The 14,120-nt window shown below is 46.9% G+C and overlaps 1 protein-coding gene across 1 annotated transcript in view; it reads right to left on the bottom strand.

The window, feature by feature from the left end:
- Positions 1-1,836: 1,836 nt before the first annotated feature.
- cwc22 (CWC22 spliceosome associated protein homolog) overlaps positions 1,837-14,120 on the bottom strand; it is a 31,431-nt gene continuing 19,147 nt past the window's right edge. Inside the window, exons 16-21 of the mRNA XM_012834053.3 lie at positions 6,127-6,204; positions 5,860-6,012; positions 5,480-5,607; positions 5,279-5,380; positions 4,961-5,148; positions 1,837-3,278 (exon numbers count right to left, since the gene is read on the bottom strand). Coding sequence (XP_012689507.2) covers positions 2,494-3,278; positions 4,961-5,148; positions 5,279-5,380; positions 5,480-5,607; positions 5,860-6,012; positions 6,127-6,204 — 1,434 coding nt within the window. The 3' untranslated portion in view covers positions 1,837-2,493. The remainder of the gene's footprint in view (positions 3,279-4,960; positions 5,149-5,278; positions 5,381-5,479; positions 5,608-5,859; positions 6,013-6,126; positions 6,205-14,120) is intronic.

A 14,120-nucleotide genomic window follows, 5' to 3' on the forward strand; every position in this document is an offset into this window, starting at 1 on the left:
CTTGTAGCCCCGGGGTAATCCAAAAATCGCGCTAATGGCCTCCTTGATGGATTACATCATTACCGGAGCGAGCGTAGGCTACCTGGGCCTGCGGTGAAACGCTTCTGAGAAGTTTCCCCGTGAGTCGAGGAGGGAAGTGGGGCCGGGAGTCATCAGTCTGAGCACTGCCTGGCTCAATGCTGTTACATCTCTGATGTATTTTGTCTCCATACAGCAATTCCCCTACCACTATATGCAGCCATTTGGTCTGAGATTCATCCTCCAGCTCACAGAAGTCAGTATTTGCCAACACTGCACCAGGGATTTAATAAAAACAGGAGCCCTACCTCATTTCATTTTTTCTTTTTAACACATTTATGCATAGGCTATATCTAAGCAGCGGTTTGCAATTTAAAGGTGTTATCTTAACAATCTAAACGAACACGGCAGCGTCTAAAAATATTACCAGAAATTAATGTCAAAACACGCTTAGTGCAGAAACCTGAGTCAGATATGCAAATCAGTGAAAGGGTGTGAGTGGTGGATCTGCACATCTAAAATTAGCTGGGTTTCCATCCAACTTTTAAATGTGAATTTTAGGGTTCACTCCCGATTGACATCAAATCGCATTTGTTGAGAATTTATTTTCAAAGCTTTTCCGTTTATATTGTCCTGACCACCTCAAGTTTTGAACCCACAGCTGTTCACAACTCCACCAATGATTAGTAGTGTCCATTTTAATTCGCTTAACACTCATTTCTTTAGCTCAATTTCCATAAGGGCACATTAAATATGCCAATCAGTTGGATGGAAAGCCAGCTATTGTCTGTTGTAGAAGTGTCACCGTCTGCTGAGCCACTGCTCCCTTTTATCTCGCAGTCAGTCAAGTCTGAGAGGGTGCCTTGGCGTGCCGACTTCGGAGCGCCGAGTGTCTGCAAAGTCAAAAATAACATGTCTAGCCATTTGTGCTTTCGAAGTGATGGGTGAGATTCAACTCTCAAAACGAACTCGAGCTCAGGCACCATTCAATCTGTTCCACAGGGTCCCCTTCCACTTTCTTCTGTGGACCGCTAGATCAAGACACCATAATGATGGCAGCAGTCAACAACATTTATGGTGTGGCAAACAAATGCTGACGTGAACAGTGCTCAAACACTGGGAAATGGAATGATGACACATTGATAGTCGTCTATTGATTGAACTGAGCTAAACTTAACTAATGGATTCTCCCTGCCTCACTTCAACTCGTTGGACAATACCAGCGTCTATTATTCCGTATTGTCCATCCGACTACACTAAACTAAATCAGACCTCCCCCGTCCCAGTTCCACATCCAACAGGAGTATCTTTTACATCTGAACAACAACTACATAATAACTACAAAGGAAGAGGACTTTCGTATGCGCTTCCTCAGTCTCTGTTCCCCTTGAAAAACACTGTAAAGGTCAGTATGAAAAGAGATGGCTTCTCAGCATATCCTGTTGGGAGGATCGATACTGCGAGTGCGCAGCGTTTCACGCTCAGGGTTCCTTCTTGCATAGGGTTATCTGCTGCTGCAAAAACAAAAAAGGAGACAGATAACAAGAACAGAACTGGCAACATGTGCAAGCCATACAGATGCCTCGTCTGACAGTAAACAGGCCAGAATCTTAGGAGGTTGCATGAGCTTTGAACAGTTTCAAGCAAGAGCATTCTCTGATTTTTTTTTTTTTTTTTTCTGAGAACCTTCCCACCGTCTAGTTTTTTAAACTACATTAGACTAACAGTACAGCGTAGGAAATAAGCCTCAGTCCTTGTTAAGTTCTCATCTTCATATATTCCTTTAATTTATAAGATCTATGAAAGATGCAACATAGCTAAAAAGGATAGACCATCTTTATTAAGTCCAAGGACAAGACATTACAAACACATTGATTTTAACAGGCTCTTCACTGATTAAAAAAATGCCATTTCAAATTTCTTCAGCAAAACTTGTCAATACCAGTACATCAATGATGAATAAAGAAAAAAGAACCAAATGATAATGTAGAGATTTTAATGGCCCAACTGTTTGTCATAGTATATCAATAACTCCTCTGGAATTCCCAAAGACATTTAAAAACCACCTACTGAGATCACTTGCCAGTGTTTCCCACACATTTGAGTGATTTACCATGTTCTATTTTATCAGCAAAAATAGGTGGGGAAAATACAAAAAACAATTCCCAATATAAACATTCGACATGCCTCTGCAAAGCCATCTCCTCATCTTGGGAATTTCTGGCACGGGTTACTGACAGAACCTGTACCACACCACTGTCCTGGACAAGGCTGTCACCATCATCTCAACAGGGCATGTCTTTGAGGAGTTTTTCACAAGACTTCCAAAGATCGCAACATAAAGGCCTGTTCAAAAAAAAAAAAAAAAAGACTTCTGAGATGCCCAATGACAGAGCGGGAGGGAGAAATAGCCCAGAGCTGGTGCTGCTCGAAGGAGACATCTCATCGCCCCTTTGTCCTCCACGCCTCTGGGGACTATCTCCGTCTTCTAGGCGAATCCTCCCTGCTCCGCTCCTCTTTCCTCCTCGAGTCGCGCTGGCGGTCCCCGTACCTGTTGTCTTTGTACGACCTCTCCAGGCCGTTCCTGTCGGCGTCTTTGGGCATGGCTGTCTCCCTGCGGCCGCGCTCGCCGCCCCGGTCCCGCGACTTCGACCTCTCGCGGCTGCCCCGCCGCACGGGTTCCCTCTCCCTGCTCCGCCGCCTCTCTTGGTCTCTGTCGTGGTCCCGCTCCCAGTCAGTCGTCTGGGAACCGTTCTTCATGCCATCCTTTTGCCGGCGGGGCACCTGCGCCTGCCTGTCCTCGTGCTCTCTGCCACCCCTCTGGGCGTGGTGGTCCTTGTGCCCACCACGCTCATGGTCTTCTCGGTCACGGTGGCGTGTGGGCGGCTGCGGCGGTGGTGGTGGCGGCGAAGACTCCTCCTCCTCGCGGCGGCCCCTGTGACGCAGGGCCTTGCGGTGCTCGTCGGGTGACGGTGAGCGTCTGCGACTGTCAGCAGCGCCGTCGCTGCTGCTCCCACGCTTCTCCTTTTGCTTCTCCTGTTGCTTCTCCTGCCGTTTCTCCTGTTGCTTCTCCTTTTGCTTCTCCTGCCGCTTGCCTGGTCTCTCCTTCTCCTGCCGCTTGCCTGGTCTCTCCTCCTCCTCCTCCGAACGCTGGCGACGGCTGGCGGGCTTGCTGGAGCCCTTCTTCTTCTTTTTCTTCTTGTCCTTGTCCTTCTTCCTAGTCTGGCCCTTCTTTTTCTTCTTCTTTCTGGAGTCGGAATCTGCATCAGAGGAGATATAGGCTTGCTTTAGAATATGACAACAGACAGAGCTTTGAAATGGATGCCAAGTGGGCATTCAATTGATATTTTTTTGCCACCCCCACCACCCACTTCCCCCATCCCTCCCTCCCTCCCCCTGAGAAAACCTATTCTCTACTCCCAGTGTTATGATGAAAAAGGAGGTCATTCAATGACAGTGTTGACATACATGAGATGAGGCCACTCCGGGGCCTGGGCTGGGAATATGATGTGTGCTGATGACAGATTGCCCTGTTGGCCATAGCTAAGAGAACCCCCCCACAATCACATACACCCATCCCTCTTCTGTTTACTCACAGTCCAGCAGGGCCTCGGCACTGACCAGCAGTAAACAGAGCAGGCTGGTCATTGCAGAGGTGTCTGCCTGTGTATATGCGCATGTGTGTATTTGGTATGTGTGTGTAAACAGCGATTGGTGTTTGTGCGTTCTGTTTAAACAAATGATATTGTCTAGCTGAGTAAATGGTTCGCTCAATTCAGGTCAAGCTCTCATACTCAAGCCCTCATAGAGCATGCATACATACTCACACACACATTTCTTCATGTTGTCAATTTAAATATAAAAATGTGCTGAAAAATAGAATAAAAAAAAAAAACAGCATCCAAACATTTGTACATTTAGATTTCCTTGTTTAGAATGGTAATTTAAACACCCAAATGAGATGTATTGCTAACGTGCAATATTTCACGTCTGCAGAGAAAACTACTGTGACGAAATATTCTCTGGAAAGGAAAACCTCCTTTCACGGCAGAGGTGTCTGGGGGAAACTAAGATCCTCACAGGGAGGAGGTGTATGCAGTCCAAAAAAAATGTAATAAAAAAAAAACAACACTTTTCCCGTCATATGCATCCAGACGGCCAGGTTGTCAATAAAACATTTTTTTGCGAGTGACGAGCTTCGCCAGGTCACGTCTTGACATTCTGAGGTCAGACTGTGAGACCCATTTGCACACTTTATATTTTCCTGTTTAGAATGGTAATTTAAACACCCAAATGAGATGTATTACTAACGTGCAATATTTCACGTCTGCAGAGTAAACTACCGAGATGAAATACTCTCTGGCGAGAAAAACCTCCTTGCACAGCAGCGGTGTCTGGGGGAAACTAAGATCCTCACAGGGAAGGGGTGTATGCAGGCCGCCCCCCCCCCCCCCCCCTCGCAACAGGGAGAAATAAATCCTGCCATATGCATCCAAACGGGCCAGGTTGTCAATTAAAATAATTTTGCGTGAGTCGTGCTTAGCCAGTTCACATCTTGACATTCTGAGGTCAGACTATGAGACTCAGCATGACATCAGCGAGGTCGACTGCTTGGCAGGGACCTGGGAAGAGGGTCACGACCTCAGTCAGAGCCAAGTAGCAAAGGAGGGGCACGGGAAGGGCTCTGGCCGACAGGAAATGCAAACAAACACTGTTGTGGTTCTCGCGTCGGTGAGAGCTGGGCTCGAAGCACGCAAATTAAGCAAGTGGCACTTCAGTCACTTGTTTGTGCTGGAACAGAAACCATCACAGCTAGAGCCACAAACTCCAGAGGATGAGAAGAGGAGGAGGAGGATGGGAATGGCATTTTTAGAATGGCCAACTTCACAGAAGAGAGCTCCTACTGTGCAGTGCGAGAGAGACTTTGCTCTTTGGGTCTGACCTGAGCTGCTACTACTGCTGCTGCTGCTGGATGAGGAGTCGCTGGAGTCGCTAGAGTCACTGTCGCTGCTGTCACTGTCCGACGAGGAGTCTGAGGAGGATGAGGAGTCGGAGTCTGACGACTCCACCTCCTGTTGCTGGGTCATGATTATCTTGGGGGCGTTCTTCAGGTGCTCTCGGAGTTCGTCTCTGGTGAGGGAACGCAAAGGCAGAGGCTTTCAAACAGCGGCAAGCAGGAAAAGTGACAGAGACGCACACACACACACACACACACTCTCTTGTGAAAGACACTAATGCACAGAGACCGAACTGCACTTACGTAAGCCCTCCCAGACCGATAGAGGTGAAGAAATTGATGGCGAAGCGCGTGTTCCTGGGGTTGTCACGAGGAAAAAGGCCCTCAAAGAATGGCTGCAAGGTCCTGTAAAATAAACACACACAGACCTCTAGTTGCTATTTGCCATTTCTCTTTTGGCTTTTAGGTTGACGTGCTAGAGGGAATACAACAACGATGACGTACGCATCCTTCAGCCGCTCGTTAAGCCTCGGCAGGCCCATGTAGGCGCACAGCTCTTGAAACAAAATCTTGACAAAGATACGGCTGGATGACGTGGTGGTGTCCTCGCTCATCTTGATGCACTCCATAACCTGTTGGTGGGGGGGGGGGGGGAACAAAACACACAGAGCACTCAGCATCCCGGCAGACGAATAACAACCCCAAACAGCCCACCTTCGCTCATCCCAGCCCATCAGGAAAAAAATCAATAGCATTTGAAGCCATATTGATGAAATGTTATCTGTAACGTAATTATCACAAAAAGGGGGATGCATTATTTTATCGGGGCAGGCAAACTGCTGGTTCAGCTTGTTTTCGTAAGTGAATTGTTCAGGGCCACGTACGCTCCATGGGACGGAGTCTGTGTACAGAAGATGCGCGAACATCCTGGCCACGTTACGCAGCTTGTTGGTCTCAAGGCGATGGATGGTTTCATACTGTTCCTGGAAGATGGCCTCAAAGCTTTCCATGTAGTCCTTCTTCAGCAAGCAGAACCGCTGAAAATGGCAAAAGGTGCGTTATATACACGAATACTTGTACATCCACAAATAGCTATAGAACATAATGGATCGTGCAAGGCTGACACAAACACTTTATTAGTCAGTGCTTACCCCGGCAAGGAGCCCAAAGAACTTCTCATAGGTCCTCTGCTGCGCACAGCAGTCCAGGATCATGTTGCACAGCTCTTTCTGTGGGAAAGAACAGACAGCCGAGAGGTTGAGCTCTATGCAGAGGCAGAGATGAGAGCAGGGGGGGCACAGTGCCGCCTGAGTAAACCAGCCTACAACTATAGTAATGGTGGTGGGGGGGGTCGGGGTTAGAGGTACACAGGAGACCCCAATAGCTATTGAGCAGAGCCCATCTGTTCAGGTTTCATTGGCCTTGCTTTGCCTCCTCTTGCCTCCCCCCTCTGCCAATGCCAGCCCATCAGCTTTGCCACAACAGGCCATCACCCTCTAAGGCACGAGGGTGGGGGGGGGGGGTCTGCTATCAGGCACCAGGACTAGCTTGTGATCAATCTTCAAATTAAACTTCTGGACGCAACTCAGCCTGGCTGGCTGGCAGGCAATTTCTCTTTGGCGGTGGTGGAAATTGAGAGTGTGCTGATCTAAATTCTCAGGCTTTATTCCCCACGAAACGGGTGAGAAAAAAAAAAAAGAAAAAAAAAAAAGTGACCTCCGTGTTGTTATAACAATAAAGTACCAATTCAATAGTCTGTTCGGAAACACACTTACATTAAACAACATTAAATTTACTTGCGAATTGAATGGATACAACCAAGTGTGCAGCCAGTAACAGATTTTAAGATTTGTGCTGACTGGGGACCATACATATTGCAGGGAGACGTCAGCCAAATGAGACAGGCCACGCTGCGGCCCTAGAGAGGAGACAGTAATGGCTATGCGAGTGCCTTCCAGCATGTCTTGTTGCTCATTTTGGTGACAACTCGCTGCGGGATAGTGCACCAAAATGAACGAGGCAGAATCCATCAGGCGCGACAGGTAAGGGTAATGATCACAGGGCGGACAAGATGGAAGCTTAGGATAACAGAAGACTCCTGGTCGTGCATCACGCAACAGTCGACCCCGGAAGGTTGGCGACGGATCAATGCATGCAAACGAACAGAGGCGCTGTCTCTGTTCTCTAGTTAAAATGACTTGTTAAAGCTGAGCAGGGGACACACTGCCTGTCAAGCAGTCGTTTGAAGGACAGGGTGCACTTAGATGTGTCCCATTTCAAACACCAAGTTTTTGGCAGGAGTTGTTGAGGTGTAGCACGTCTCTCAGTCACTATTAGAGAGGTTGAGCTAAAGTGAAAAAAGTTCCACCCATCCCTTTGACTCCATTTTCATGTCTGATTAAGAAGGATTTCCCTGCTCAAACAGCCCTGAATCCATTGCAAGCATTAGCCTTAGGGTTGGTTTTAGTGGGAATACATTGGGGCTGCACGATATACCGTTTCAGCATAGTCAGCGCAATGGGCGCATGCACGACGGTCACATCCCAGGACGTGCAATATCACGATCAAATTAAATCAAACACATCATGCAACAACTTTCTGGCTGCAAAACTCGCATGGTTCTCATTTTTCTAACTGTTGCTGGTGACAAACTAATCAAGAATGAATGAGATTAGTTTATCAAACAACTAAAGCAGACCCCACTCCCGCTAGTCATTGATCAACACGTGAAAATGAGTGAGGAGCAGGAAAGCACCGAAAACAAGCTTCGATTTCAAAACAAAAGCAATGTCAGTTATATGAAATTATTTCAGCTACCGAAAGGACGATGGGATACCTAACCCTAGGTATTTTGTCAACAGTGCCTTGCAGATGATTTCAATTGGCACCACAAACAGCTGAGAGAAATCACTGATGCAATAACTTTTCACCTCATGAAAGACATGGTACCAATTAACAGTTACCGAAGAGGCTTTTAAAAACACGACCCAGTCGCCTGACAAGCGTTATGCAATACCATCACGGAACTTTTTTTCTCAAGCTGCCATCCCAGAAATGTAAGGCACAAGTTGAACAGCGCTGTCACAATTAGAATATTATGCAACTACATTAGACTTGTGGTCCAGCCAGACAACGGAGGCCTAAATAAGTCTGACCGTCCACCGTGAATCACTGATTTTTATTTACTTTCAACTGATAAGTAAACAGTATTTTCGCGAGAGCATCGCAACGAGGATGAGAGAAGCTGTGGCTGCTTGGGGGCTAAATGACTGTATAACACCAGACAATGTGCCGAATGTGGTGAAGCCCTGAACAAGTCGAACAGGCTGCCGAGTTTTAGCCACACACTGCAAGTTATGACCATTGTGTATTGACTAATCGGTTTTACTTAACAACCCGCCCTGAACGTTTTTTTTTTTCTTTAATCGATTTCAGAAATGTTTTACAAACACACCAATTTCAAACTGGAGGGCACACCACTAATGTAAAACTAATGAGACAATTTAATTTTTTTGAGAATGAATGGGTTTTCACAGACCTTTAAAATGTAAAGAAACCATGTGAACATATACATTCAATCTTTAAATAACCTTTAGAATAATCAGTTGCAAAAACAGTTTAAGGAGCACTTTATTGTTCAAAATATAAATGTGTCCAATATTTAATGTGTACTTTGTTTTGTTTTCATTTCCCCCTTAAAATAGCAGTGAGAAGGATGACCTTGCTGCAGGTGTCTGCAAGAAGCTAGTGGGTAATTTCTCTCTCAGCTGGAGGGCCAGAAGTGTTCTAGAAAAAGCCCAGAAGGAACCGAATCTCCAATTACGTTCCCTCGTATCAGAATGCCAAACAAGATGGGGTTCCAGACAAATGAGATTTAGCAGGATACTACAGCAGCAGAGGGCTTTAACGCAGGTCGCGACTGCGCACAAGAAGCTGCGGCATTGGATTCTAGCCTAGCAAGATATAGAGGTCCTGGAAGCTGTCAGCAAGTCAATGACAAATATAAAGATGAAGCTGCTCTTTATATGCTCGATATAGCATCTTGCTTCGACCCACGGTTCAAGATGGACTTCATTAGTGCAAACATCAAGTCCCAAGTCAAGGCCATTGTGACAGAGATGATGGAATGCCAGGAGACATCAAGCTGCAGCACTTTAGTGGAGCCCAAAGTCGCTGACATGTCCCGGGAAAAGAAAGCCAAGAAGTCCTCGGGAAGGTTTTTTTTAACAGAGCAGAGCTGCAGCAAGAGCGATTCCCCTCTGACCCTTAAGGATGCAGTGGAAGCAGAGTTAACAGAGTACCTTGTGAATCTTTCACTTTGTCTATGGAAGGTGTTAACAGGTAGTCAGTTAAGACAGAAAGATATTATACAATTAAAAAGTTTTTCATCTTTGTTTGTTTAGCCATGATGACCAATACTTTGCTTTACTTTGGCACTGTTGCTAAGAAATGTTGATTTGTGAAACAAAATGGCTCTGTTGATATTTATTATTTATAAATAATAACAATTATTATCCAGTTTTACATTTTATAACAAATACATTTTTTTTGCAAAACATTCAGGGGGCTGGTCTATAGCTGCTCTTTTATTTTATATATTTTTTTATTTTGTTTAGAAGATGTTCACTCCTTTGCTATTACCTTTGCTAAATTACCTATTTTGACGCTCATGCTAATTTAATGCTCTACTTTAACTTCGAATCATGATATAGCCTCCTGTAATCTCCTGGATCCCTTCTAGACACCAGGTTTTTCCCAAACTCACGCAGCCTTGGAATAAGGGGAGGCCTTCATAAATGGTCACTGATTCAGTCATTAACTCAGCTAATGCATCGATCCATCACCAGGATGAGGGACTGTGGGAGCGCACACAAACCTGAGTGAGCCTGTCCTAGAGGGATCAAGGAAAACAAATCTGTTAAGGGTCCACAATTCCTGGCCGCTCTGCCCCCTTCCCCCACATGTCCAGTGCAGGCAGATTGCAGCTGGGTGTGGGGGGGGGGGCTCATGCTGGGCTAGCCGACTCAGGAAGGGCAGAGATTACACGCTCATCAGCTACGTTTAGTTCGCCCGTCTCAGTAGCTGCGTTTCTGCTGCACCAACCCCCTCAAAAGAGGAGGAGGAGAGGGCGCCACACTGGGCCTAAAACATTAACAAGCAACAACCCTCAGCATCCAGGCCCAGCGCTCACTGACTAAAAGTTTAAAAGCTCACTTACAACTAAGGGTCCAAGGATGCAAAATCTTCTTCACCACACATAAAGACGGGATTGAATGGGTGGATTTCTTGTCATTAACTACATTACAGCTTACAGTTACGCCATTACACGAAATGAGCCAACCCGTCAGTGCCCATCCACCACCTCCAGTCAGATTGGGCTCTTTTGGGGCTCGGGGCCCCGACGACCTACTGAAAGCGCAGCGCTGCGGAAGGACACCGTGATTGACGCTGACCTGACAGAAGTTCTACCCCGGGAGAAGTACTTGCGATTTCCGTCAGAGGGGGGAAATAGTGAGTTAGCGAGTGAGAGATAGAGACAGACAGAAAGACGGGAAGGGAGAGAGGGATGGAGAAAAAGAGCATCCCCGATGTGAAATCTGTAATGTCGAGCACAGGGCTGACTGTTTCCAGAGATGCTACACCATCTGCTCGGGCAAATAAAAAAAAAGATTGAAAAAAAAATTAAAAATTACACAATCCCATTACCCTCTATTAAAGCAGTGAAATATAGAAGAGGAGAGACATTCATCCATTTATAAACCTTACAAGCCTCTTTTTGCCTTTTCTTACACCAGGCAGACCATTTCAAAACTGCCAAATCAGCCTAAGGCAAGGCAGATGGGCTGGAGGCGAAATTCATTTCAAAATGATATTTTCATCACAAATCAATAACCACTTACCACAGACCTCTCATGAAAATATTGGAAGCCCGATTTACAATCCATAAGAAATTATGCATCATCTTGACAAGATCCTTTGATCTTCAAATAATAGCTTGACAGAGAGATGGATCTTTTTTTCGTACATGCTGGCCTGAGATTAAAACGCCAATGACTCTCTTTCCCTCTATGAGAGATACACTAATGGACCAATCGAAAGCCAGCTGCCTCTACAAGTAATGAAAGCAAATTTGCACGTGGACCACTCGGCCAGACGGGTGATGGCTCAAACCTTTGCTCCTTTAACCTTGCCTTTAGCCCGCTCGGTCATTACGGGAAGTGAAGTTCTTCGGTAAACACCAAGGCTTGGTTCCAGGCTAAAGCTGGGACAAGCCCGGAGTGTGGTGGCTTTACGAAGTAAGCTCGTTCAGACGGAACACTGAGTCACACATGTACATGTGACTTTGAACGGAACTCTGACAGACACGGAACAGAATGCTCCGTCTGTCTCTCTCCCCCTCTTGCCACACACACATCTCTTCTAAGCCTTCAGCAGCAGGCTGACCCCCTCTTCTTCTGGGTGGGTGATCATGTACACTCTCTTTAATGCACCTCGGTGCTACAAGGCTAGTGAATGGTGTGGGGGTGGTAGGCATGGGGAGGTTACTGCTGTTGGGTTCCATCACCCCACCGTCTGTAACATACAACTCCCTCCCTCCCTCCCTATGGAAATCATTTGGTGATCCAATCGATAATTTGATGACAAGGAAGAACTCCGCAAAGAGGTTTTGGCGCAGAATTTTCTTTTCCATATCGAGTGAGGAAATGACGACTTCCAGGATCGAGAAGATCATGTCATGCCATTTCTGCTATTGAGTCCAGTGCAACATGAGAAACTCAGTAACGTCATACCAAGCCCCCCCGGCTTCCTGGAATTAAATGAAAGGCAATGAAATATATTTGACATCTGCTGTGACACAGAATGCTGTGCTTAGCCACATGGATGAGGCAAAAGTATGAAAGGCTGCACTCTAGAGAGCGCCGGTGTGGCTGGAGACTTGCCAACATGGTAACGACCCACCAAATGTGGAGCCTCTGTAGGGATGCCCACTGTAGGCCATCAAAGGACAGCAGGTCCAGTATTCCAGTTTCATCTTCACCACGGTGATAATTTCAAAATGATGATGGGGAAAAAAGCCCCTGGAAACACAAATCAGAGGGAACCATGCCATGCCACACAAATACATAAATCTTCCAAACGGAGTCCTGTTTGAATCCATGAGACCATCCTTTGACTTCAATCTGGCACGGTTGGTAACAGGTACAGGTGCGCGTGCAGTCTACACACTGCGTCTTCCCTTTTGTCTTAACTGAAGTGGAGCTGGCAGATGCACAAGCCTTCGCACCAGATGTGTGTGTGTGTGACTGTGAGAATGTGTGTGCATGAGGGGGGGCAGCAAATAATGAGAACTGCAGCTGTACGACCGAGTGATTCACTCCTCGCGGTGACGCGTTTATTGCCTACACTTCCAATAATCACGCTGTCAACGCATCTGCCAGACGGTGGCAGTCTCCCTCGGACAGACGATGCCTTCGCTAATTTTCGCTCACACCTCGTCGGCTCCCGCTGGTAGCAGGGCCAGCTCTCACCACCACCGCCGCCGAGTGGAAATTTGGCCGTGGCCATGGAAAAACAGGAAAAGATTTGGCTCCGCCGCACTCTGCTGATGGGCGGGGACACATGGAGACCGTGGTTACAGTAATTTCAGCAGGAATCAATGAGCTCTTTCAAGCCCTGTCAAGTGTGTTATTAGTCACACAAGCAGGTAAGGCGCGACACTGACCCAGTGCTACAGTAATATTCCATGGAGGAGGAGGAGGAGGAGGAGGAGACACGGGCTACATAAACTGAGCCTGGCCAGACTCCTGAGTAAGGGGAAGAACCTCACAGCCAGTCATCTCGTCTACTGTTTACTCTGCTCGGTGACTGATGAGAGAACGAGGGTAACAAAAAAAAATGTAATGAAATGAAATGCTGCAGAACTCCCTAACTGTGATCTGCACAAGCTCTTAAGAGATGATGTTTAACCTGGCTTCAGCTCAGTAAGTCCACTCCTCCCTGCCTTTCTCCTTCCATATTCTCTCCTCTCTCAGTCACTTGTTCTCCATCCCTGCTCGCATGGACGACAGCAGAGTGAGGCTTGTGTGAGTGTGTGTGTATGTGTGTTTTGGGAGGGGGGACAGGAAGAAGCTATCCTTCCCTCCATGCAGGTGTGTGTGTGTGTGTGTGTGTGTGTGTGTGTGTGTGTGTGTGTGTGAGCTGATGACGCAGAGAGCCTGTGGAGGGTCTGTGTTCAGCACCTCTCCGCTCCAACAGAGAGAACACTCCCCCAACCCCCCCGTCTCTCCCATCCAGACCCAGCCACTGCCAGACCCACTCTCCCCTATTGACAGAGGCACTATAAATCACCCATTACCCCCAATATCCTGCACTGCTCAACTGTACAACTCTGATGGCATGAGGCCTCCGTTTCCTCCACTCCCCTTGTGATGGTAATGCAGGTTAAGGGCGTGGCTAGTATTAAGTGGTGTGTAGTACACAGATGCCCACAGATGCCTTGCTTGTATTTGAGTGACGAGTGGCGCGGGGCTTTGCGGAAACCCAAACAAATCTTTGACATGAACTTAAGGAAAGCGCCGTCAGCAACATAACACAGAGGAGCAGGCGTTCACACAAAGGCGGACATTTCTAAGGGGCCAGTCGAGTTACACAACCGGGTCCTTCAGGCAGCTAGCACAAAGAATCCGTCATGAACACATCAGCGATTCTTTTCTCCAGCAGGAAAATGGAGATAGATGCAGAAGGCGCTCATCCTCCTCCTTATTCTTGGTGGTCTGAAGAAGCCACTTGCACTCAAGACATTATTCATTTATTGTCTACTTTTACACCAACGGGGGAGGGACTGGTGCTACAGAATTTCCACATATTCGTGTTTTTTTTATTTTAAGTGCAAGACAATTATTACCCTCGACCCAAAACGAAAATAAATCAACCACTCAAAAAACACATTTGGATTAACATTGGGCCCCCGTCTTATCTTCTTTCCACCCCTTCACCCTCTTCCCCCATCAAATGATCTAAGTGACACGTACAAATAAGCTTCAAACACCTTTCAAGGAACGCTTTGAAGTCTGCTTCTCAGGCCCGAGGGATCCGCCACAGTAACAAATCCCCATCATGCGAGCAGCGAGTGGTCAAATGCATT

The sequence above is a fragment of the Clupea harengus genome, chromosome 2 (genome assembly GCF_900700415.2).
Source record: "Clupea harengus chromosome 2, Ch_v2.0.2, whole genome shotgun sequence".
NCBI classification, from domain to species: domain Eukaryota; kingdom Metazoa; phylum Chordata; class Actinopteri; order Clupeiformes; family Clupeidae; genus Clupea; species Clupea harengus.